Here is a 27219-nt window from a genome sequence, read left to right as displayed (position 1 = left end):
GAGTCGGCGTGGGGAACGCCGCACTTCCCACACCCAGAGCAGAAAAGCACACTCAGACAAAGGGAGCGCTCTGTGCGCGGGCAGGCGGCGGCACCGCGGGCTCTGAGCGGCAGCGACGCCTCCGTGGCACCGAGAACACTTGGCTTTGCCGTTCCCTTAGGAAAATCCCGCGCACTTGCCCTGACCCCGGTTCCCCCAGCATCTCCAGCAGCAGGAGCGCCCCGCCCTGCAGACAATGCGGGAGCGGCCCAGGGAGGCCTCTGGGTGCGGTAGTTCCCTGCCCACCACCTGATGCCGTGGGCAGGCGCAGCCGGGACTACATCCCCCACCAGGCAGCGCGCCCGCAGCCTGGCTGGTGCAATCACACCTTAGCACGTCCCGGGGCCGGGGCCAGCGCCGGCTGGGAGAAGGATGGGTTTGCCCGGGACTCTTCCAGAGCACTAGCGGGGGCACTTCTGTTGGGGACAGGGGGCTGCAGCGCTATTCGGATGCAATGGTGGGATCTATTGCTCCTGTGGTGGCATCGCAACATTGCAAGATCAGTTGTATCCATTGCAATTAAGTTTGTGGGATCTGGACATGAGAGGATCGAGCGTATACGAGTAACTGTGCCAGCTCTTCGGCATTTCTTCTGACTGCATCTCCTGCTCGCGTGCATCTGACTAGCGCCTGGTTCCGATTACAAAATACACCGATCCCCAGCACTTGTATCCTTAATTTGGCTTTGGGAACTACCCGAGCAACCATGCATCGGTTTGTCTTGGTTGCCAGGCAAGCTGCGGCAAGGCTGTGCGGCCGCGGGCCAGGGGTCTGCCGGGGCGGAAGGACGGACATTGCTCTGCGTTGCGCCGCTTCGCTGGCGGCCGGGCAGCAGCCGCGGGGTCCCCGGCGGGAGGGGACGGTGCGCTGGAGCAGCGCTGCCAAGGCCTCCGCCGTGAAGATCAACGAGAAGGCGAGCAGGGAGAAGATCCTGACGCTGGAGTCCATGAACCCGCAAGTGAAGGCGGTGGAGTACGCGGTGCGGGGCCCCATCGTTCTGAAAGCCGGGGAGATCGAAAAGGAGCTGCGGAAGGTGAGGCAGAGGCGGCGGGGCGGGGCAGGGCAGGGCAGGGCAGGGCGCGCTCTCCGCAGCCTGTACCAGCTCTGCCCCGGGCGCTCCTCCGCCGCCGCTCCCGGTTGGGATGTCGCAGGGCTCGGCGGGGACATGACACCCTGCGGGGCTGAGACGCGACCCTGTGGAAGCCTCGGGAAAGCGGGAGGTACCGCGAGTGCCGCTGCAGTGCCTCCTACCAAGTTAAAAACTCTCGGAGCACAGCAGCCTGTCTCCCATCCCTCGCTGCCCCGAGCCGTGGCCGGACGCGCTCTGCGTCTCCCGCCCCTGCCCGGGCCGCCCCCGGCCCCGCTCCGCTGCGGCAGCCCCGGCCCCGCGCCCCTTCCCACGGGAGGCGGCAGAGGCACGGAACAAAGGAAGCCGCTGGCCGGCTACTGTTTATCTGGTGTCACTGGCTGCCTGAGGCAGATACGGGACACCCCCATAAAGCAGTGTTTACATTTCTCCGGCCACTTTGACCCTTTGCTGCAATCCCGTGTCCTTTGTGTTATACAAGGAGGTGAGTGACCAGCTTTCATCATACTGATAGAGCGTTTAAGTCGTTCATGAGGATTTTAGCGATACTGCCTTGGCCGGGGCAGGGAGGCACCTTCAAAACCGGCGGCGGCCTTCTGACAGGTGAGCTAGACCCGGCTATCCCAGGCACTGCTCCGCAGCCTCATCCAACACTGCTCTGGGTCGTCCAAGGAGATCACCGATAATGTGCTCCTTTTTTATTGCAGAAGTTGAGGTGCCTGAGGACAAGCCTTCAGAGCACAAACGCTCAGTAACGCTGCCCAAAGTTGTAGGTGGTTGGTACTCTTTGGAGGATCAGATAATAAAGCAGATCCTAAGAGTCTGGGCCAATATGTGCTAAATAAAGCATCCAAATCAGTCATCGCTTACATTTTGTTCTTCAAATTTCTTTCTTATTCCTTGAGTATTGAAAAAAAGATTAAAAAGAGAAATCCTCAGCAATACAGACATGTCTTTTTGCTTCTACTGTTCAAACCACAGCTTCCCCTCTCATCACAAGGACTTGCTTATTTTTGTTTTGAATAAAGCATCTGGCAGAGTAGTTTTTCTGTAATTTCAGCTATTATTCACTGCCTTTGCTGCTTTAGAGAGTCTTTCTAATATCTTATTACAGGTACTGCAAGACCATTTTCATTAGTTAATGAAAAGTGCTTTGAACAAAAAAGTGCTACAGCAGTTCTAACCATAACAGATTAATTCTCTGGTCTTCGTGTTACTTGGTTCCCCTTGTTTTAGAAGGTGAAACGTTTTCAGCTCACTATAGTATATACATCAACTATTTGTCTCATTCAATAATTATTAAAAACAGCATCTTTTTTTAGGATTTCGCTTAAAAACTTCAGAATGGTGATGGGGAATTAATTTCAGAACATCTGTTTTGATTTTTGCCTTAAAACTTGTTTATAAAGGTGTCAATGTGTTTACGCAACTAGGTTCCCTAGTGGGTGCATTTTCCAGAGTATAAAATCTTCCAGTGTTCTCACTGAGTATGTTTCTTTTCAAGTTAACATCGCAGAGCAGGAGATATTACTTGACAAAACAAATATAAAAGGCCCTTCACTAACTCCTCCCAGCTCCCCTGCTTACTCCAGTTACCAGCTGAGTCACTGGCAGAGAGAATAATCTGCTGTGCACTTATGAAAAAATCTAAGAGCAAGTCACTGCCAATTACTATATTAAAAGATTTTTATGTCAGTTTTGCGTTGTGCCTACTTATGTGGCATTTTCCATTAAATTTTTTTTTTCCAGGAACCACACTCATGAAATAATGTTTGCCATTGATAATGGCTACCAGCATTCCTAGAGGTGACTATGCTTTAACACGAGTAACGCAAACAAACCTCCCAGCTGGCAGGGAAAGAGGAGAAGAATTACTGCAAAAGTTGAGACAGTGTATCTGCAAAGAACACTAATCAACTCAAGCAAGCAGAAAGACTTTACTTTCTTCCACACTGCTCAAGTTATTAATTCGTCTTTGCCCTTCTGATAAAAATACTGCTATTCATTCCCTTGTTTAATCAAGCTGTCTGCTAAAGGATACAGTGTTGAGTAATATCCAAGTTCCTTATAAGTGAAATATAGGTTATCTAATTGTCTATTTTTTGCGTGTGCGTGTCTGAAATTTAATTATGTGTGCTCACACGTCAGTGGCACTTCTTTTTATTAAGTTGGACAGCTTTTTCCATCCCTCTCAATCTTAGCTCACAGAGTTAGGCCAACAACTGCCAGCAGAATTAACGCTGCTGGATGAAGAGAAGAGGCTGAAGTGGTTGGCAGAGGAAGGGGATGCCCCACAGTATCTCTAGATCCACAGCTACTCTTCACTAACAGCAAGAGTTGCCCCATAGCAGCTCTTCTACCTCTGATGGGGAAGGAGCTTTGCACAGGCTGGAGAGCAGAGGTTCCCCAGTATGAAGTGGAAGCACTGCAGTGACTGGGGGTAACAAGAACAGGCAGAGGTGAAGCAATGGCAATAAATCTGCATTTATCCTGTTCTGCCCAGATGCCTTTAGGTAATTTGTTTCTAAACTGAAAGCACCCTAAATGCAGCCATTGTCTAATCAGATGTGATAGAGGCTCTCCCTGTTTAAACTTGGTTCCATTTGGTTACTCTTCATACTTGCGTAACTTACACAGCTGTTATGGAGATTGTAAAACAGCTACTTGAAGCTGTTTGCACAGTGTAAGCTTTCATCTACCTTGAGGTTTGTTAGTGTTCAGATCCCAAATAGCAGCTTCTCTATTATTCTATCTGGCACTTGCTGCTTCTCTATATTAAGTCCAAATGATCACAACAGGAGCTGTTAACTCCACAGTGAACACAGAAACAAGGACTAAAATGTTACTCAAGAAGTCTTTGACTGGGCAACTGAAGGGATATTCCTTAAAAAATAAATAAAAATGAGGCAATAGTTTCAGCTCATATGCTTGGGACTAAGACAATGTAAGTGACAAGTAGAATACTCAATTAAAGCAGAATAAGATCGATTGTCCAATACAGGTGGGCATGCTGTACCTGGATTTCACAAGTTTTGTTGGCTTGTGGCCTGTATTCATCTAGGTGGAAAATCAGGGGTTTGATGTACATTAAGTCTTTCAAGATGGAAATCTTCATGCAAAATCAGTGACTTGAATTACTTTCCTGAACCTTTCTTTCGTAATTTTGAAATTGTGTCATTCTTCGAAAGTGAAAACCTCTTTTCTCTTCCCCTTTGCTATTGGTAGCAATCAGCAGATTCTGGCTTACTAAGATGACAGAAAGAACAAACTTCAACGATTCACCTTGGTGTTTCTGGAAACTTTTTAAAGCAAGCTAGAGCACAGGCATATTTTAATAAATGATTACACTCTAAATAGAACTCAGTCAAGTAAGACCTTTTTTCTACCCCCTTTGTGTAGACTTGCTAACAGATGGCTACGATATCAAGTATTGACTTTAATTACATTTCGGACTAGAAAATTGCTCCTGAATACAAATTCAATGCAAGAATAATGCAATCTCTGAACAGAGCCCTTCTCTTCACCTAATTAGTAATAACAAACTAACTTATCTTTACATAGGCAGGACACATACCTGATTTGTTCCTTTGCATTCATGCTAATTTTAACTGACCTTGTTATGAAAAATCCCTTCATATCTGTTACCCTGACATTTCTCTTCATCTGTACTGTCCTTTTCTCCCCCATTCCTGATTGGGTTTTACATAATGTCAAGTTCTGTGTTAGGTTAAGTTGGCTTACATCTCCTTACAAAGCGTATGCATATTAAACAGCACTTCAGGATCCACAAGTCAGCCCAGGTAATACTGGAAGCAGTGCCTGGCTTAATGTAAGGCACGCAAGGTCCTTCAAAACTTTCAAGTTACTGAAAGAGAATTGTAGGGTAGAAAGGGGGAGAGGGATGGTGTGCAGGGATATATTGTCAGCATGTAGGAAGTTCTTCCGATAGGGCAGGTGGGTAACACATCCCAACCCTGGGCCTGGAGCCATGGGCCTTCAATGGCATTATACAGTTTCTATACACTGAAGTCCCTATTTTTCTGTTACCTTTACAGTATGCTCATCTCCTCTGCCCACGCTTTTCATTTGCATAACTATTGCAAATAAGTTTATTCAAGCCACTTGTTCACTCCCTACATTGCTATTTAGACAATAAAACTACCAAAATCCTTCTACTTATGTAGCTGAAATCTCAGGCAGCTTCTGCTAAAGTATTTTGGTTAAAATACTGTAGAGCTGGTTTGGGTTTTTTTCCCCCCTCACTAGTTCATCAGGCTTCTAAATTGAATAGAAAAAATCTGACTTAGAATCCAGCCTTAATTGTAAATGTGAGTTGACTGTGTCCCTGGGAGTTTTGGAAAGATAAAACACAATTTAGACAATGACATGCAGAAATATGATTTAACACGCCAAGAAAAAGATACAAGATTGACTGGTACACCCAGTAATGAAAGATGTTAAGCTTAAATTACCATCCTATAATTTTCTGCTTTGAATACGTGACTGTGTGCACACTGAGAAAGTATCTTCCAGGCAAGAGCATCTGACCTCATTAAGACAGAACTGTTGTTCCTCAGTTGTCTGTACATGTTGCATACGTAAGTGAATCTGTAGTAAAACCCATGTTTTTTAAGAGGGGAAAAAACTACTGCAGATGAAGTTGAAACAAAACTGGTTTCAAGAGCATGATTATCAAAATCGTATGTTCAGAAGCACGCAACCCACAGGATCCAGTTTTTGATATTTTCTGGTTGAACACATTAGCAAAATTTACTCCAAAATAGACCTTTTCCAATAACTCTTCAAGTTGAGGGTCCTAATGTCTAATCACTTTCTAATGAGCATTATTTTAATTCTGTCTTTTAATTCTGTCATGAATTCTAGTACTTTATCTATGTAGTCAAAAAATTCTGAATGCAAATCCACTTTAGTCAATGTGTCAGGCAAGAGTAACTTGAGGACAAGTTCTGTTCTGTAATCTCTGAATCAGATCTGCCAATGAAAGGTCAGCCCCACTGATTTCCTCATGTGATATGAGGGGGCATGCAAGTCATCACTGCCATTTTAAGTCAAAATCCAGAACTTTCCTTCTCCTTCCTCCCCAAAACAGCTCGTGTCAGCTTGAACTACAGAAGCATAATACAAACCCAAAGCCTTACTCCATGGTAAGCAGGTCAGGTTTATTTTTCTGCTGTGAGCTGTTTTAATAAAAAGATTGGAATGCTAATTCAGGTCTTCAGGTCCCTATTAGTTAAGGGCCTCTGGGCAATGCCTTCTTGGCCTCTTGAGAGGAGGAGATAAAAAAGCAAGCAAGGAGCTTGGCTACTACAGCGTAGATCTCAGCTATGCTGAAATGTTTGGGTTTGCCAGCTCTCTGATTGTACAGCTTGTTTGTGCAAGTCACAGCAAAACCAGGCTCAAGGAAATAGTACAGTGTTTCATAGTGTGATGTTATTGCCTGATAACCATGAAGAGGAGGCACAAAGCAATGGTGGTGAAAATGAAACAATTGGGAGCAGCCAGGAGCAGGCAAATCCTGAAATTCAGAAATAGCTGTAATACCATGTTACTCTCCTGGGATTAAAAGCAGCTCACATTTTAGTGGCCTTCTCAAAGGAACCCTTTTCAATTCTTTCCTATTACCAAATCAACACATGCTTCTCTTCAGACTGACGGTTTTCCTTTGAAATTTGCTGAAGTTTTAGCAAAGACAGTGTCAGGTCAGTTTGCACCCTTCTTTACTCTTTCTGGGCACAGTGGTATTTTGCAGTTTGCCAGCATTTTCAGATGGTACCTTTGTAAAGGGAACCTCCAGGTACTCTAAAACTCCTAAGAGACAAACCAGCTCCTGGCAGGGCATTGGCCTCATGGGTGGTGTATGTTCTGGCATCACATTGTTTCTTTGATCAAGTAATTCTCTCAACACTTCTTGCATCGTCACTCTCTCTTTGAGAGACAGCTCATTGTTTCATACTGTTCTCCTTTTCTGTTGTGTTTTTTGAGGCTATGGGGATGTCTAGGAGAAGAGGAAGCTTCCCCAAACCTGGTAAACTGCATTTGTTATTATACTGGCTCTGCACCAATGAATTCTAGTTCACATATAAAAATCCCTTCTCCCAACTTCATGTGATATTTAGATACAGTTGTTAGTATAATTGTGTCTGGCTTGCTTCAGGTTTCAGATGTTTTTCATCTGTTTTCTTAAAAGATGCATTTCTTCTGAAAAGAGCAGAGAGACAGAAGTAACTGTTGAAGGAAGTAGTTTCTGAAGAGCATATTCCAAATCCTGGATGATTCTTTCATCCATTAAAATCCTTTCATTATCCAGAAGACAGGTACTAAAAGAAAGTCCATGTTTTTAATATTTTCTCCTTTAAACGTGAAAGTGAAAGATGGCTTCTCCAGCTTTAAAAGTGGCTACTATCATGAATCTGTTTGCTAACACTGTCAGAAGAGTGGCAGGAGCCTGGCCTTGTTCCCGAGCTGAAGCTGAATCACCTTGTGAGCACAGTGTGAGGTGCCGCCAAAGGCAGGAGGCTGGAGCAGAGCTTGTTTTGTAGGGCTGGGCATTGGTTTTCCTCCTTGATGTGGTTCATACCCTCTTCAGAAGGCAGGAGACTCAATCTGGAACTTACTGCTCACGAGTTTGTTATTAGAGCTCCTGTTATGCAAGCTTCCCTTTTGCAAATCTGCCAGCTTCAATCCAGCCAGACTGCTTCTGGAACACACCTTGCAAGCCTGCCTGCACCCAAAGAGAGGGAGGGGATGAGAGATAGACAAGTGTGGTGAGGGATCCCTAGAGGAGAGCAAAACAACTCCAATGGCCCAGTTCCTGCTCCCCCTCTGTGTTCCTTGGCTTGCAGGGACATAAATAGTCTCAGCTCAGGTATGTTGCTGACATGGTTAAAGACTGCTTAGCCTTCTGCAGTGGAATAAATCTATGACCTGTTGCAGCCCTTTTCCTACTTCTTTGCAATCTGATGTTGAGGTTATCAACATCACATTCACATTTCCTCTTTTCATACAGATCTTTCCACATACCTTCCAAAAAAAGGATTTGGCATAACCCTCCCCTTGGATACCCACACCCATCATCATAGGAGAAACCTTGACACAAGTAGCCAGTGACTAATGCTGCTCTGTAAGAAGCATCTGAGCAGAATTCTGCCTTGAACTCATCTGCAGAGGCACAAGCACTGTCTAGACTTCCCTTGCTGCCATCGGATATCCCTGCTTTGGAACTTTGACCCATTACCATTCAGCACTTGTTCTTGCCTGTAATTGTTTTCTGTTCCTTCTTTTTGAAATGCTAAGATGGGACTTTTTGTTCTAAAGAACTTTTCTAGACATTTTTAAGAACTTGTTTAGAACTTCTTATTTTAGACTAAATCTGAACAACTTCTCATACTCCTTTTTTAACATAGAGAGCCTGGAAATCAAGTAATAGAAAAATACTAAGTGGATGTAGCAATTTTTGTATAGATTTCACTAAGAGAGGATATAGCAAGTCTTGTGAAGACAGTTCTAAAAAATTGCTGATATTAACTTGTTGTCAGGGAAGGAAAAGGCTCCAGTTATTTAAAAGCATTTCTCATTTGAAAGACAAAAAAGATAACAGCTCTTGTAGCTGAGACCAAGAAATACAAATTAATGAAGAGGGCCGTGGGCCTTTAAGTCGATGGGAACTGTGTGCACAACACAGAAAACCCATCATTACTTCTCTAACAAGATTTTATGGTGAGAGAACTATTGTGTATGGTTTGCTATTTATTCCAGACCCATCATTTGAGAAGCAAAGGCAGTGTGGGGTTTGTGGAGTAGGTGATGATTCTATACTTGCAGTGATGGCAAAAGCACTGAGTTTGGCCCTAATAAAGATTCAGATGGTATCAATGCTAATAAGCTACAACATTATTTATGATCGACTTGACACAGACACCAAAAAGCTCTGTTACCTTTGTTTTAAAGGCTGTGCCGCTATAAAAACTCCAAAAGTACGTTATGAAATGCCAAGTACCTTTCAGCATTTCACCAACCAAAGAAGCAGCTATTTTTTTTATTGCAGAACACAATAGTATTTGTGAGCAAAAAATTTAATGTAGGGTATTTCTATTATTAGGGAGTTGGTTTGTTCTGGTTTTAATCTGATAAACCAGAGTACTTCTATTTCACGTAGCTGTTTTTTCAGACTGCCTAACTTAAGGCAAAGGAAGTATCCATGTTCCTTAACAGATTTGTATTACTTTGCAAATCTAGTGAAACTGATTCAATTTGCTGTAAGGACCAAATGCAACCGAAGTATGTGGGAATTTTTCTTCATTTCAAGCAAATAGAATTTGTTCTTCTTCTACATACCTCTTTCTCTTCCTACTTATTTGTAATTAGAATGAAACAATGTGCTGTCAGTGGACCCCAGATAGCTTGAAGAAAACACATTTTTAGCTGTTTACATACTCATAAATTACTAAACTTCAGCCTCAGATAACTCTAATGTTTATCTGGCATCCCTATTTCTAATTCTTTATTTAGAGCTGAATTCAGCTCTTAATTTAGGGACTCAGATCAACAAGCATAAAAGCAAATGACTTGATGAAGTCAGTGTGTCACTTCCAATTATTTTAAGTGAACTTTTTTTCTATTGCTGCTAAATGTAAGGCCATGTAAAATTTACCCTTTTCAATCAGGATCACGTAAGCCAAATTGTCTGGTCCTAATGCCATTTCTAACTACATATTTAATTTTAAAAGAAAAAAAATCCTGAAGGCTTTCAGTTATATGAGTGGGGATAATCCTCCAGATCTTAAAAATCCAAATCTTGGCATCCAGATCTTAAACCTCCAAATCTTGGCATACCTGGGGATCTGTATCCCTGATGAGTACCTGTATTATTGTTATCTTTGCACATCTGGGTTTGAGTCTGTCACTGAAGTCCAGCATCATAGTCCATGGTGGAAAAGCAAAAATCAGTCAAGGCTTGCCAGCCACATATTCTATATCCAAATCCAGTTATTGTCTGTAAATACATGGACCAGGAAGAGGCTTTCTGAGTCCATGCCCAAAGCAAGTTGTTACTGGTAATTTTCTACAGAAAACTAATCAGTCTCATTTTGCAGTTCCTTAGTCCACATGACAATTCTGTCACTCTTAAGAGGCCTTCCTACTATCTCTTAGAACAACTGTAAATTTATTACTGCCTATCTCACTTATTCTTCTTGTAATGTTGTCTTTTACTTTCAGTGAATCTTTTTTTTTATTTAAACCACTGGTGTTTTTTTCAACCAGTCAGTTCCTTGCCTTTTTTATGCCCTTATTTTATTTTGCTTTTTAAAGAGCTGTGATTGCTAATCAACATTCATTAACTTCCTTCCCTGTGTTTTCATGATGCATTCAGTTTCTCACAGGAAAAATGGCTGGCTGTTCAGATTTTGGAGACTAGGAAGCTTTTAAATATTCATGGTGATTATTTAGCACTTCTGTTTATCATACAGAGCCTCACTATGATATATAGTGAAACATCTCTACATGGAAAAGTGGGGTCATCATACAAGGAATACTTAATCTAAGTATAAAATAAATAAGCAAGCAATATCTTTACTGTTTTGACTCTAAAAGAACTAAAGGTCTTTAGGTTTCTTTTGTTGGTGGTTTCTCAAATATCCTCAAGTCTTTTTAGCTTCTTGACTGATCCATCCCTCCCTTAGGTGTCTCAAAGAAGTTGCTCTAATACTGACAATTCAAAATGCCCTTTTTTCATTTTTTTTACTTCAATATGTAGTTTACAGCCAAATCAGTCTCTTACTTGCAGCTAGCAGAAGAATAAAAGCCAGTCTATCATTTAAAAATGTGTCACAGTCAACACAATTTCTGTAAACCATTTAAGATTTACTGGCAGTATTGCATAAGAAATGCATTAAGCTTTACCTTAAACACTGTAGCTGTTCTGAGATCAGGCACTGTTTAGTTACAGCCATGTGACAGATACTAAAGAAGAATGATCTACTTCAGCCCTAACAAAACATTCTGAATTATCCCTTTCTAGGGAATCAAAAAACCTTTTACTGAAGTGATTAAAGCCAACATTGGAGATGCACATGCAATGGGACAGAGACCAATCACCTTTCTCCGTCAGGTAAGACTACTATAAAACATTATTATTAATTTTTTATTAGAATGCCTTAAAAGCTATCTGATACGGGTGTTAATATAAGTGATTGCCTAGATGCAATTAGACTTAAAATAGTTCTTTTGTAAAAAATTAAAAATGTTCATTTTTGAGCTGAAGTCCTACTGCTTGTTGATTGTCCTCTTTTAACACAATAGCTTTCCTTAGTTTCCATATCATTCCCCACCCATACTTTTTCCTGCCACTTCTGTGTTATCAGTCAGCACATTCATTACCAATAATGCTCTTCAAGAAAGGAAGTGGTTGTCTTTAAAGAGAAAAACAAAAACCTTTCTTCATCTGAGAGTATACTTTGAGATCTGCACGTAGCTGGTTTCAACTACTTGTACCGTATCTCATTTTGCACATTTTACCTCTGGGCAAGCTAATTTGTATGTTAACTTTTAGGGAAGATTACAACAGAGTTCATGTTTGTATATTATTCCTAAAACACAAATAAGGTTAAAATGAGTATTATCCTGTTTACTGAGCATCCCTCACATCCTCATGTAAAATCCTCCGTCTATAATAATGTAAATTCAGAGACTTGCAGGACAAACTGAAGCCTTATCAAACTGCGAGTCCAGGTGATGAGGGTACAAAATCGAGCTGTGCAGTAAACTAGGGAGACCTGAGCTTCTTACAAATTATTCAGACATATTACAGGTTATTCCAATGTTATTAAATAAAATGGGAAATCCTTTCTCCCCATGACTGTGCACAGACATGGATTAATTCATTCTCTTTGTCCAACAAGATGACAACAGCCTATCCATATTACACCATGTAAGCATAAAAATGAGAGAGACTGGAATAAATTAAGCTGATCTCAAGAGAGGGCTCTCAATTCTTTGTGTCTTACATTCCTTCATTAACTTAATTCTGCCGGGTCGTCTTGCTACTTTTACTATGTTCTATATCACCACTTCTTTTTTTAATTCAATGTTTCCCACAAATTCAAATCAGTACGAACTAGAAGTTATTTTGGGGAAGGATTATTAGAACATGCATCTAGGACTTCAAAAGCTGATCGTATTTCTCAGTTCTGCTCCATATTTAAAGTCTTGATTTCCTGTCAATAAAGTGGGCTAGTAATACACAAAGAGTGGAAGATGGAGCTGGTTAGAGATAACATAGGAATAATTAACTGTGCTTTACTGTGTTTGCACTACACTTAGCTCACCTGGACTCCAATCTTCACTGTCTGTAGTACAAATAGTTAATAATTCTAGAGCTGTTTTTATCAGCATAACTTGGAACATGATAAGATTTCTTCTCTTCTGTGAGCACAACCCTTAAAAAAAAACAACTGCAAAGTCTTCATCAACAACCTGTTTTAAATTAGCCAGTATTTGTGATCTTAATTTCCAAGAAAAGTTAACATAATATCATCAACTTAAAATAACCATTGAAAAGTGGCCAATTTACATTTTCTTGGCACTCCAGGTAGTGGCCCTGTGTACATACCCAAACCTGCTGGACAGCCCGAGCTTTCCAGAAGATGCCAAAAAGCGAGCCAGACGGATCTTGCAGGGCTGTGGAGGAAACAGCTTAGGTAAGGCTCTGTTCCAGTTGCTCCTGTTGGTATTAGCAACAACAAAGATGGTTTCAATATCTGCAGCTGGTGGGGCGGGTTTGCAGTGTGACCTACAGGTGGTGACAAATGGTGCAAATTCTTGGTGGGACTTGTGACAGAGGAGGAGGTGAAGGTTATACATCTATGGAGCCCTTGCCGCAATAACATCTACGCGTAACTAAACAGAATGCTGAGATTTTTTGCACTAGGAAAGTGGCAGAAAGTACTAGTGAGGCTCTCTTCTGTTGGTATGATATCTCTTAATCTGGGGCTCTGTGTCTCCTGCTAAGACTGGGTGGAGGGTTTTACAGTTTTACCCTCTCCAGAGGGTTCCTCTGCCAAGGAGTCTACTGTCTCTGTAATGCTGGTATCAACAAACAATATATGTCCATCTCAGCTGATCCAGTGCATGCTCCTGGATCTTTATTTTGAACTGTCAGTTCAAGTATGTTTGTCGGAGGATGAACTGGGGTATCAGAAACTCAGGTACCAAGGTGATAATGCTCTGCAAAAGGAAAGCTACACTGCTGAAAGGTGGTATTTTTTTACCTAGCTGAGATAGTTTTAACTGAAGATGTCAGAGCTCTGTTTCTCCAAGGTAAAATAACAACTTGTGAAAGAACTACAAGGCTCTGTTCTTCAACTACTGTTCCTACAAGAGTACACATGTAATATCCACATAAGTACAAACTTTGCATATTCAGTAGAAAGGAAATGGAAGAGACAATTTCTTTCTCATATGGTGACTGTGCTGCCTACTTGTACCTGGCAAATGCCACTAAAATTTCCACTTTGCAGATACTGCTGGGTGCAGCAATGAATCTGACACACTTACATTCTTTCAAGTAGGCAAACAGTGACATTTCAGAGGACTTATTACAGTAATTGGCATATTTCTTAATCTTTGTGATTGCAGTGCCTATTTGCACTGGCATATTTTGAGAGTAGGTGCTGTGAAACTTAATAAAATAAACAAAACATAAACAGTGATTGCATTAGCAGTTATTTTGGCTTTGGACTATTCCTAACAACACAGCCTAATACAGAATGTATTTTATCTTCACCTTCTTCGTATTGGTTTTTCTTTTAATGTAGACCATTAAAAATACATTTATCAAAACTGAGAAGTTCCTCTAGCTAAATGAATCCCTTTCCTGTCTTACTTTGGAACAATAAATGCACATAGTACTGTTGGCACATAAGAGTTACTGGGGATACATTTGAGTTTTGACTCAGTCTTTCTTTGTAGTGATTCTGAAATTCAGGGACATGGAAGGAGTTCTCAGAATGATGAGTCTTGGCCCCTTGGTGCTCCCTTCCCCTTAAGGGCGTGGTGGTGTGGGACATCACAGCCCCATGTTGGAGTAAAGTATAAGGAATTCAGCCTTGCATAATATTTCAGAAATATGTTCCTTTTTTTCAGAAGATCATGCATTTCCCATCATTTCTGTTAGCTCAGTAGATTCTGAGGAAGTAGGCCTGAAACTGTTGCAATATTCAAATAAGATGATAATTCTGAATACACCCTCTTAATGTCAGTGGATAAATTGAGGTTCTGTAAGTAACTGGAGTCTAAATGTCTTTTTATCTTGAAATTATTTATGCCAAGAGCAACTGTATCTCTAAATTCCTGACAACTAAAACCACAGTAGACCTTTCTGATGTGCTGTAGTGGTTTCTTCCCCCTCTCCACCCTGCCTGTCTCCAGTATGGTGTGTCAGCCCCTTCTTTGGTCTCTGGAGCTCATCAGCCTCTGTACAGCATCTCAAAACATGCAGTTGGAGGCACAGGGATGTGCAGCTGAATGGAAGTTACCCCTATCACTTTGTTGGTAGTCTGACAACTTACTGCTGTTCTCTTCATGGCTGAGAAGGAGAAATTTGCTTTCTTCTGAAAAAAACAAAGATTAAAAGCTGACCTCTCTCTGTAGCTTTAAGTGTTGTGTTTTGTTCAAAACCTTATTTTTTAACAAATTTGTCAATCCAACACAAGGGTGAAATCACTACATATGGTCAAAGCCATTTGAAGTGTTACACCCACATCTATACCAGCCTATTTAAATGTATTAATTGCAAAGTTAATATGAGTGTCTTTTCCTCTGGAAATGAACTGGAATACCCTCACTTCCAATGAACATTCATTTGGCAAATCCCTACTCATGGTTTGAGTCTCGCTACTCCCAGGCCATATATAAAGGCTCAGATGTGTCCTCAACTTCTCATGTGTCCCAAACACTCTGGGATTCTACTGACACCACTTACTTTGCATGTGGGATAAATGGCATGTCTTTCCAGGCATTTGAGACATTTACCCCTCTCCTATATACAAAAATACATAATATATGTAGCTTTATTGGGTTGGGTTTATTTATTTGCATCCCACAATGCAAACATACGGATTCTAGTCAAAGCCATCAACTGAGTACAATTAAGTGTAGAAGTACAGATCAATTAAATGTTCTGTATAACCTCAGAGTGGTAGGACTCAGCACCCAGTGGCTCACAAGACAGAATGACAACTTAGGTTTGTTCTCCTCCTTTAACAACATCTTCCTAGCTGTGGTCAAAGACCCATGTACAGACCCAATATAACTTCTAGTCCTGTAAAAGTGAATGTTTAGGACATCAGGGAACTTCATGCCCTGAATTACTGTTTTGTCCCATGCAATTGTGCAGTACTTGCAAAGGTTCCTTGTCTTTTTAAATCATGCTTTCACAGAAGTCCTACCAGGCAGACTACTAGCAGATAACTGAACGATAAGAGTTAAGTCAGGCACAATTATTCCACTGCACCCAACAAGCAAAGAAGATTCTGCGGCTTCCTGACAGTGTTCTAAAATAGATGTACACTTGTCACTTCTTTGTCCGTCAGTCTTAGGCTTCATAGCTTGAATCCATTCCTCACCTTGACCTAGGCTTATTTTTGCTCTTTATTTGTTGCACATACTCAGCAGTGATGCACACAGGCATCTAACAGCTCATTTTATTTAAGATTATTAGTTGTGCTCTGTAAACTGCACATGAGATTGGGGTGATTCTAGACATTTCTGCTGAAAAATGGTTGTGGGAGATGCTGTGGGGGAAGAAGAGAAGCAGTTTAGGATTTTTTTGGTTTCAGACTGTGGGAGAAAATGATACGTTATTTTCATATTGCAAATAAAACCCTTATATTTGTCATGGAATAGAAGAAGTTACTTTCCTTTCTATTGCACATACTACCTCTGTTCCTTGTTCCCATTACTTAAACAGGAGTTTGTTTACATTCAGAAGTGCTTCCAAAATAAAGAAAGCTACTGAAAGATAGTAAAAATGGGATTGCTGTCCCAGTTTGCAAAATAGGCTTGAAATCATGCTTTTTACCAATCCAGTATGTTATTTTTGTATTTTAGTGATACTTATTGTATTTGTCTAACTCTAAATTAACTCTTTTGCTCTATGAATGAACCAGCTCCCTTTCCTCCTCCATGGAAAGAAAACCAAATCCATCCTGGGGATCCATATAAATATGGCTCATATACAAACTACTCCATACAATATTAGCTCAGGAGTTTTGCTAGCAAACAGAAAATCTGATGTACATTGTACTGAATTCTCATCTAATTTTCTGTTTGCCACAGGATCCTACACTGCCAGTCAAGGTATAAATTGCATCCGTGAAGATGTTGCTTCATATATTGAAAGAAGAGATGGAGGGGTTCCTGCAGATCCAGATAACATTTATCTCACCACTGGGGCAAGCGATGGCATTTCTGTAAGTGTTAAAATGAAACCTGTCCTTTCTTGGTACAAACTGCAGCTTATCAGTTACCTCTGGAAATACAAATCTCTGTTAAACCTCTGGTCTCACAAAGTCCTGTGAGTTTGGTCTGGCAGATACTGAAGCCCCATTCAATGAATATCCAATCCTGTGAACAAACCAGTGAACCCCCTGTGTGGATGTCAGGTGCCAGCTGAGAAGCAGGTGCAGTCTCTTAATATACATTAAATTGTACTTTTCTGTAAAGGTGGTATGAACTACAGGTGCCTAAATATGAGTTTAGAAGATTCAGAGCATTCAGACTAAATAATGGTTGTCCTCAGTGATTAAGATACATAAACATTGGAGATTAGAGGGTATCAAGCAGTGGCAGAGGGAAGAGGGAATGACCTCAGAGGTGAGAAGTCTCAGCAGCTCTTCTTCCAAGTAAACTCTGCTAGTGCAGATCAATGCCAGTGAAAATCCCAAAGATGTATTTCTGTCTGTGTATTTCAGTTTGTTTGAGAAACACTTCAGGTTTTGTGTTCAGCCAAGGTTCAAAGACGGTCCTCAGTTAAGACAGGAATACCAGTCTCTATCAGATTGCTCCTTTACACAGACCCATTCACTGATAGTACAGCAGCAGTTTGGCTTTTACGAAAGCAGCCTTTGACAGTGTGTTGGTGAAGGTGGTTTTTTTTTAAAGGACATCTAGTGGCAGAGCTCAGAATGACAACGCTCCGGCAGGAACAGCTCTCCAGAGGTCTGCAGTCAATTGGCTTTCCAGAATTTCTGACACTGGCAGCTTGTCAGGAATGGCAGCGCAGTACATCTAATCTGCACCATGCTGATTTGATTTCACCATTGCTGTAAAGTCAGCACCACAACGAGTCTCATTATTTGGCCCTTCCAAAGACAAAACAACCTCAGGGGAGAGAGGGTGTTGAGGAGTTTTTAAATATGCATTTGGTCCTGATTATATGTTTTGGATGCTTGGTATTTTTAAACTAGTGGTGGGTACAAAATTATATCGATTATCAATCATTAGCTTAGCAGCTGAGTATGTGATGAGAGGCACAGAGCAGCAGATTTTGTACCAGAACCACCAAGAAACTAAAGGATACTGCTGCTGAGAGAAAAGATATTTTTGGGTTTAGATGCCAATTACATGCTGATAAGGATGATTGCTTTGATTGCACCTGTACTTCAGAGTTCTCCCTTGGTTATAAAGGCAAGAAATCTCTCTGCTTCCTGCCCCTTGTGCACTGTTTTATTTAATTCACATGTAAAAAGCCTCCACATCACACAGCCATTGGGCACAAGGAAGTTGTCTGGACTGACCTTAGCACAAACATTACCTTTCTGTCTGTGTCTTCTGGGAATAAACTACATATGATTTTATTTCCGTCCCAACACATGCAGACTTCTGATCTGTTCTGTTACTTGAAAATAAAAACATAATTGCTCATAATGGAAAACAGGTTTCTCTGTTCCAAGGGAGAATCTGCACAGGCCCCAGTTCTAATTTCTGTTTTTATTTATTGGTCTCTTGTGGTTAATGAGACAAAATGAATGGAAGGCAATGAGCAAGAACTAGCTAAAGCTTCTTTGCTTACAACAGGGCACAGCAGAAAAATCATTATCTTGATATTCCTGTTGCGAACTTGCCCTCTAGCTTTGTGCTCAGAATGTTTTTCCTGAATTTTGCAGTTAATCTGGCATGATCTTTGGAAGCTATGTCATGAGAGGATTCCATTAAGCTTAGACCATCCTTACTCAACCAGTAACAACCTGAAATAAATAATTCTCTTTGACTATCTGCTTCTAGGACAGAAATCTGCCTTAACTCTAGACTTTTTTAGGAAGGAAGTTTAGTAACTTATTCCAGAGTGTATTATTAATTCTGGTGTGTGAGCTTTTTTTTTTTTTTTTTTTTTTTTTTTAATTCCTACTTTTTCCCCAGGCAATTTTAAAGATCCTGATCTCAGGAGGTGGCAAATCCCGAACAGGAGTGATGATTCCTATACCCCAGTACCCCTTATATTCAGCAGCCATCTCTGAACTGGATGCTATCCAGGTGAACTACTATTTGGATGAAGAAAATTGCTGGGCTCTAAATGTGAATGAACTTCGCCGTGCCTTGAATGAGGCTAAGGCATACTGCAATCCAAAAGTCCTCTGCATCATCAACCCTGGAAATCCCACAGGTCTGCAGGAATTTTGTTTAGTGAATGGGTTTATGGGTTTTAAGACCTTTTTTTTCTTTACTTTTTCATTCATTTGACACTGCAGGCAAATCCTAGGTACTTATCAAATGCATAAAGCTGAATTCCAGAGATCAGTGCTCTAAGTAGGACAGTATGTTTTACTTTTAGAAACATATTTTCAGTATCATGGAACTCCAGAAAGGAGGGAGCAGGTTCACTTCACTGGATCCCATTTGAAGCCACTGCTTCCACTGAAGTTTTCCAGACTTGTGGAATGACTTTCAGTCACTTCTGGTCTCTGTGAAAGATCTTGCCTCTGGCATAGCCTGTAGCCCCTTGCTTCTGAGAGGCAATGACTGTAAAAACTCAGAACTCAGTGGCAAGCACTGCCTCCCTCAGAATTTAGTTGTTTGAGTAGTTGAGGTTGACTGGTAAGAAACTAGCTCCCACCTAACCATCATGCATATGAGCATTTACAGTGATTAGCTGTACACACAGTACTCTGAATAAGTCATTGGTTGATTACCATATCTCACACTTCCTTTGCTTAGGATGGACTAAGTTACCTTGTACCATAATTCTTCCGAAAATGCTCCTTAATTTCATACTTAGTGAACGGAATTCTAAAGTTCAATAGCACTTTTCAGAGGACGAGTGATATCTTCTTGAAAAGTTGGCAATCTGAGTAAGTCTGGGTGAAAAGATTGGTATGTGTACACTCCACTAACTTTCTTCTTGCTTTAAAAATCAAACTATAGGACAGGTGCAAAACAGAAAGTGCATTGAAGATGTGATACACTTTGCTTGGGAAGAGAAACTTTTTCTTCTGGCTGATGAGGTAATGGAATAATCTGTTCTCTCAAAAGCACAGCTAAGAGTACTCTTATGAGGTTTAATTTTGTTCCATGTGTGGTATTGGTATTTTTTAAGTACAGGGAACAGACTCTCTGTTACCATATTAAGACATGAACAGACATGCAAGATTCTTAATATCAAAGGATCAGTATAACAGGTGGCTTGATCTGGGTTTGAACTAGAGAGAAAGTGTAGGGGACACAAGGAAGAACTTTGCTGCAACAGACCTAAAAACCTGTGTGGTGCTCAGACCACTTCAAATGGAAGAAACAGAAGGAAAATCAATTTAAACATACAAGTAAAGGTTAAATCATACAAAGAAGCTCACTGTTCTTCCAAAGGCCCAGCCTTTAAGTGTGGTCACATCAGATAAAAAGTATCATTACAGTAACTATTACTTAACAAAGAACCTTGTGTCTTCTAACAGCTTTTAAGTTTTGAGTGTAAGGACTGTTTCTTCAGTTCAGATCTGCCTCTCTAAAAGGCCATGTTTTATCCTTAGTTGGGGGAACAGAGCACATTAATGTCTTCTGACTGTTCAGGTTTACCAGGACAATGTGTACTCTGAAGGATGCCAGTTTCATTCTTTCAAAAAGATTCTGTATGAGATGGGACCCGAGTACTATAACAATGTTGAGCTGGCCTCTTTTCACTCCACCTCTAAGGGATACATGGGCGAGTAAGTCTGATTTAGTTTTTTTTTTATTTCATCTTCCTCGTTAATCTGGTTGGACAGCCCTTTTATGTTACTGACCTGAAGGTAATCCACTGTAATTAATCCTCTATTAATTTTAACTAAAGACTATTAAGAAAAGAGAAACAAGCACGGAGTAATGGATTAACTCAGTGGTTTTCAAAGTACCAAATAATAAGCATATTTATTTCAGACACCTAATGCCTCAGTCCCACAAAGGTGAAATCCTACAGTCCCAATCTGGACCTGTGATAAAGGAAAATTGGCCTCCAACATTCAAGGGAACAGCTCACTAATCACTGGGAGGTTTGGTATTACAAATGTTTGGGTATGGTTGTTTTGGGGAGCAGGAGATGGAAGAAAAAGAATTTTTTGATTAAATGTATACTGCTACAGCCATATGCTCTTGTTCTGAAGATTAAAGATCCATGTTAATTGTTAACTTGCCTAATAGGGAAGCTGCTTGTCCACCTTTATCTCTGTATGGGATACTGGGACTTAATGTCATGTAGCTCCATCTGAAACCATTATCAGTGTGGCAGCTGTTTCAACAACCTGTATGTTACCTGTTGTAAGATTCTCATTAATTGACTTTCCACTTCTGCAGTCATTTTCAATGCTTTTGTGGTATTTATACACTTGAGGTTAACCAACCTCTTCTGTTCACTTTGTCACAGATGTGGCTACAGAGGAGGTTACATGGAGGTCATTAACTTGCACCCGGAAATTAAAGGACAGCTCGTTAAGCTACTTTCTGTTCGCCTTTGTCCTCCAGTCTCAGGACAAGCAGCCATGGATATTGTGGTGAATCCTCCAGTACCTGGAGAAGAATCTTATGCACAGTTCATAAAGGTCAGCAATAACATGCTTCTTTTGTGCATTTCCCAAACCTATCCTAAGTACTGGGAACTCAAACTATGCACAGAGATCAGTCTTCTTTCCTTCCTCCTTGGACAATACTGTATTAACACTAATTTACAGAACTATGGAGTGTATTCAAAATTAACTTAATATGACACTTAAAAATACTAGGAAGGCATTATCAAATCAGTTTTCTTGCTGATAAATTCAAATTTTTTCCTGTGTTTAATATGGCAAAAGGTTTACTAAATAAGATTTGCTGTTACTAAAATTTCATCAGGAATATAAGTTTAAATAAAATAATAAAATCAATCTTTTTCTTAAATATTCAGTGTCTCTATATACTGAGCAACATGACAATCTGTATTGAAGTATACATATAGTTTCTCACTTGTAAAAATGACGCTGACTCTGTCTTAAAATATTACATTATCAAGTCCAACCAAAGGCTCAGCTAACACGGTCTCTAGAAATAGCCAAGAGTGAATGCTCAGAAAGAAGACTGTGAGAAGAAGGCACAAAGATAGAGACTTCTGTAGGTTATTGTCTGACTACAACACTGTAATTGTATCCTACTAAAGCCTTTTTGCACTGCTGTTTTTAAGAGCAGAACTGGAATTCGGAATATGGTTTTCTCTAATAGCTCAGCAAAGCCCTACCAGTGTTTCATTTGGGGAAGGCTTTTTGAAACATAGTTTCTCCTGGTGTTTTTATTGCTACTTCAAATGTGTCCAACTGAACACCTTCCTTTTAAACAGGAAAAGGAATCTGTTTTGAACAATCTTGCCAAAAAAGCCAAACTAACAGAAGACATGTTTAACAAGATCCCAGGAGTTCACTGCAATCCTCTTCAAGGAGCTATGTACGCTTTCCCACGGATCTTTATTCCTTCCAAAGCCATTGAGGAAGCTGAGGTCAGTCAGTCATTCTTACTCCAATCCATTTTAACCTCCTCTCACCTGTACCTGCCACTTCTAATGATGAACTTTGATTGCAGAGATGGAGTACAAAAGCAGTATTTCATGGGCTGTGTATGATTTTAAATATAACATGACCTTTATTTTAAGAGAGGAAAACAAAACAGATCGTTTCATCATAGTGCTAAGGCTCCCAGGTTGAGAGTGTCCCCAAGGACGCTGGTGTTTAAGTCACACAAGTAGCTGGCCCTGTGAGGTTTCAAATTGCTGCCTGTGCCTGGGTTAGGGAGGCCAGCACGTGTGAGTGGCAGTGTGCTTCTGACCCTACAAGGGAAACCCCATTCAGCAGGATTGGGAAGGAGGGCTGGAGGTTTCCTTATAAATTTCACCGTTTTGCCTTTGGGACAGGAACCTATATTAATAAACGATAAGTCTTTCTGTTCCTAAGCAGAGCTCTGAAACCTAATTTGTAATATTCATTTTGTAAAGGGAATCTTATTAGCACAGCTGAGAACAAAAATAGGGTTGTTTTTCAGCTGCTTATTTGATTAGGTATATAACCTGGATATATTTAAGAACTTTTCATAGTTATTAATCAGGGGACTTCCTAGGCAGCAGATTATTCAGGAGGAAAAAAAATAGTAACTGCCAACAGAACTGGAACACACAGTTCTCAAATTAATTTAATCTTATCAAATGTCAGTGCCTTAGATTTTTCCAAGTACAACTTTGAGACTTTTGACAAAAAGTTACAAGCAAGTCAAGGACAATAACAAAATTACCTAAACCCTTTCTTTTGAAGTGAGTTTTTGTGTAGGTTATTCAGCCCTGTTGCTCCTTGAAGTACTGTTATTTAATTTACTGTGAACTGCCCCATTAGCAATTGATCCTCATCTTCTTTAGTAAATTGAATAAGAAACTAATAATGTAAGATAAAGATTCAGAAAAAAAAAGCAGTCATGAAATTCTATATATTAGGAATATTTTGATTTCTCTAATTCCAATGCATCCTTTCCCTTAGGCTCATAAAATGGCACCTGATATGTTCTATTGCATGAAACTTCTGGAAGAGACTGGAATATGTGTTGTACCTGGAAGTGGATTTGGCCAGAGAGAAGGAACCTACCATTTCAGGTACAGTTTCTGTTTATTTAAAAGCAAATTAGCAGTAATAAGCAAAGTATCATCCCATTTCTTTCTCTTCTGATTAAATATGAGGATTTTTATTTCAGTTTCTGTTGTCTCAGTGTCTACTGGACAGTTTCTGTGGACTGACAGCAAGGTCAAAGACCTGGTCTGCTAGATGAGCTATTCAAGTTTTAATGGTGTTTTCACATCTTGCTGATATAACTACATTCTATTTTTACACAGTGGCATTTGAAATGCCTTCTCCAGGAATACAAACAATAGTAATAGCTTAGACTTTAATCTTAAAGTTGGCTATGGAATTAGAAAAATTGCCCTGCATTCTTTTGGAGGAGGAGGGGGTTACAACTGTGTTTCCATATGGAGAAACTTCATGAAAAATGCTTCCCTATAAATCTGCTCTTTAAAGACTATATAACTTTCTTACCGAAACAAGATGTTGAACTAAATAATCTAATACCAAAACTGTGTTGCTTTTGCTGCCAATAAATAGAACTTTGCTCTAGCCAAGTCACTGATAGCTAGAATTTATCATGGAATTTAGTCTTCCTCAGTCTGAAACAATACAACAGAGGGTATCTTTAGCCTTGACAGTTCTGCAACACAGCCAGCTGGGTTAGACCCCTTGGTACACACAGCTCCAGGAAAATCCTAGAGAGTCTATTCCTGCACCAGTGTGGGAAAACCATTGTGATCTGTGTCTTGTGTACAGACTGGCATACACACCCATGGCATTTTCAGATTCTGCCGAAGAAGGGAAAAAGGGACTAAAACCTGCAGAGTGGCATGCTGCATTGTTTTAATGCTTCTGAACTCAGTTTTCAATTAAAGAAAAAATGTACATTTACTCATAACTGACAACTCTTAAATCTCAAAAAACTGGGTGTAATTTGGCATAACTGCCCAACAGTGGAAACTGTGTTGTTCTTATTTCTTACTGATAACCTTCTACACCACTCAACAGAAAATAACAGTTCTTGAATTCCTGTATTCTAACCAATTGAAACCAATTTCTCTAGTGTAATGGTATAGTTCATTTAAAGTAAAAATGCAGAAAATGATAGAATCACATCAAAACAGATATTAAACTTGTTGCTTGCTGTGCTTTGAGATTAATCAAGATCTGCGCAAAGATCACAGTTTAGTTGGTTCTGAAGATAATGTGGGTTGGTTTTTTTTATTTCTTTAAATATTATTTTTCAGAATGACCATTCTTCCTCCAGTAGAGAAGCTGAAGATCCTACTGGAGAAAGTGAAAGACTTCCACATAAAGTTTCTTGAAAAATATGCATGAAACTACTGTGGCTTTTTCCCCCTCATCCCCTCCCCTTCAAGGCAAATGCAGACAATGAACAATGATGTGCTGAGAATGTGCTGTTTATCTAATTTAACTAAATTCAAAATAGATAGAACCAGACTCAGATCCCGCTACAACTTATTGGACTATTAAAACTATATCTGGTCTAGAAGACATTGTTACACCAACTTTTTATAAGGGGAAGGGGAAGAATGTGAAGAAAGCGCTGAAAAGAAAGAGTCAGTAAATGTTTTTGTGCCTTGATTGGAAGTTACATTTGCGAACTTTTGACTCAATAGGTTGGGGAAGGGAATTGCTCATTAAAATTACTACTGTCATGTGGGCTTTTTTACAAAACAGAAATGACAAGTTAAATTGTTTAGATAGGAATGTGTTTCCCATCTTAAAATTCTACTAAACAAAAATCCAAATTCCTACATTATAGGTATTTCTTGGTTTAGTTTTTGTTGGTTTTGTTGTTAAGTGTGAAGTGTTCTCCAAACCTGATCAAGCATGTAGGGACAGCATTCTTATTTAAAAAAATCTTCAGCAGATGTATGCAGATGTCTTTGAAATTCTGCTAAAAAGAAATCCTGCCATCCCAGCATAGTTGGAATGGAATATACAGTTTTGATCAGAGGAGTGAACATGCTGTCTGCTTGAACCATATTTTTATGGAACTGAAACATAACGAGGAATACAGTCTTCTTCCTGTGCTATTCAACACATGATCCCAGTATATGAACACTGAACACTTCCTGCCATAACAACTCCAGCAGTCTCCTGTTAACTTTACTCCATCTTTTATACACACGGAACAGAGCAAGTTACTGTCTCAAAGCAGATGTGAGTACAGTCAATCCTTTCAAGTAGGGTAAAACACAACCCTTTCAGAACCACTCTGTCTGTGGGGAACATTTGTTTGGAAACATCACACAGCCCCTCTAGCTGGCCAAAATCCAGCTAGAACTGGCAAGGACTGACACGTTGTTACCAGGAGAAATGCTGGGGCTGATTTCTAATGAAGGAAAAATGTATTTAAAGGAAAATGTCTTGCACCAAGCATAAAGATAATGATAGTACAGCTGACACTTAAATCTTCCACAGTCCTACTGCTGGCTGAACGATCCTGAGTGCTTCTCAAAGCCCAGCTAAATAAGGTGGCTATCTAGGAGTACAGCTGAGGAACTCCACCAATCTCTGCCAGCTTCCCTGCAAAACAAAAGACAGCTTCTGTTTCTCTAGAGCTGGAAGCTGGACACCCTCTGCTAGCTCTGATAAAGGGCTAAAGGAACAGGCCTTTCAGTATTCAGATGTGAAAGCATTAGCATTTGTCAGGCTTAGGCTCAGCATTTACAGAGTTTATTCATTAAGAATATCACATTCCATCTAGTCATTAATTTTAAGTTATTATTTAGAAGTAAACTCATTTTAATGTCTACTAGCACTTTGTAAGGCTGCTGTTGTAGCTGGTTCAACACCCTGTGCTGATCCAGGTTACTAAAGCCAAGGGCTAGAGAAACACCATCCAGATAAACCTGTGCCAATTTATCACGTGAGGAAGACGAGATGTTGTTGCCAATAACTGTCCTTGCCACAGCAGCCCCAGTCTATGACCCAGCATTAGCAGTGGGTGAGCTTCTCACAGTTCCTTACTGAGGCCTGGGAGAAGAATTTTTTCTCCTCAATCACCTGCCAGGGGTCACAGGTTATGGATGAAAATGGCATGGCTGCTACGCAAGCTACTGTGGAGGATTGGAGAGAAACAATTCTACCTTTCTCCTCAGAGAAATGCACTTCTGGGAGGACAACAAGTGTTCTCTCATAAGTGAGAACACTTATGCTGCTACTATCATTGAAAAATACAACCCGTCAGCACTCTCCACTTGGCATCCTTAATATGCACTAATAAAACAAACCCAGAAAGCAAAACTGTGGTAGGAGGTCAGAATAATGATGTAAAAATAAGACAAACAGCACTTTCCTCCTCTAGGAATGTGTCCAAATCAGATCTGGCTTTGGACTCTTAACGCAGTATAGATTGAAACTCAGATCTAACAATGGGAGTTAGAATATTTTTTATATTTTTGTAACTACAGCTTTTTCATGGGGTAGTATTTGTAATCTAATAAGTCAATAGATTTTATATTTGCCTTGCATTTGCACCTGATACTTCTGGAAAAAAATGTAAAGGTTTACAAGTTTATAATGATAATTTACAGGTGTGAAAGGCTTTTTGTTTTAAGTCGGGACAGCAATTCTTATACTTTTAAATCAAATTATAATGGCATAAACTGAGTTTTTTCTAAACATTCTATTATGGTGCCTTTTATGTTTCTGACATTATAAGGGATAACAATTTGTTCTTGATGCATCTCATATGGAAGGGTGGTAATTTCTATTGTCCATCCACAATATTTGTATGTATTGTGATAAAGTTAATGTGCATTTTTGTGGAACAATCATGTAAACCTAAGACAAAAAGGCTTATTTTCCATGTCTTTGAAATATTTCATTAATAACAGACAATCCTTCCTTTCAAATGCATGCTTCTAGGTTTGATCTTCCTCCAGGTGCTCCTTATAGCAGTACTTCAGATGTATGAGACTTCCAAATAATAAAGCACATGTTAAAAAAATGGTA

General features: G+C 40.2%; 1 protein-coding gene and 1 long non-coding RNA gene across 2 annotated transcripts; both read left to right on the top strand.

The window, feature by feature from the left end:
• Nucleotides 1-410: 410 nt before the first annotated feature.
• GPT2 (glutamic--pyruvic transaminase 2) lies at nucleotides 411-27219 on the top strand. Its single transcript, XM_039558512.1, has 11 exons — nucleotides 411-1072; nucleotides 11166-11255; nucleotides 12735-12843; nucleotides 16481-16614; nucleotides 18563-18806; nucleotides 19565-19644; nucleotides 20204-20340; nucleotides 21033-21207; nucleotides 21975-22130; nucleotides 23155-23267; nucleotides 24483-27219. Exons 1-11 carry the CDS (start codon nucleotides 746-748, stop codon nucleotides 24571-24573), a joined length of 1656 nt encoding a protein of 551 aa, XP_039414446.1. The 5' UTR covers nucleotides 411-745; the 3' UTR covers nucleotides 24574-27219.
• LOC109144241 lies at nucleotides 1079-3224 on the top strand. The gene is made up of 2 exons (XR_002044865.3): nucleotides 1079-1729; nucleotides 1834-3224. It is a non-coding gene; the product is annotated as an uncharacterized LOC109144241 (long non-coding RNA).

Source organism: Corvus cornix, chromosome 11 (assembly GCF_000738735.6).
Source record: "Corvus cornix cornix isolate S_Up_H32 chromosome 11, ASM73873v5, whole genome shotgun sequence".
Classification (NCBI taxonomy): domain Eukaryota; kingdom Metazoa; phylum Chordata; class Aves; order Passeriformes; family Corvidae; genus Corvus; species Corvus cornix.
The sequence above is the reverse complement of the archived record's forward strand: the minus strand, read 5'-3'. Positions and strand labels throughout refer to the sequence as shown.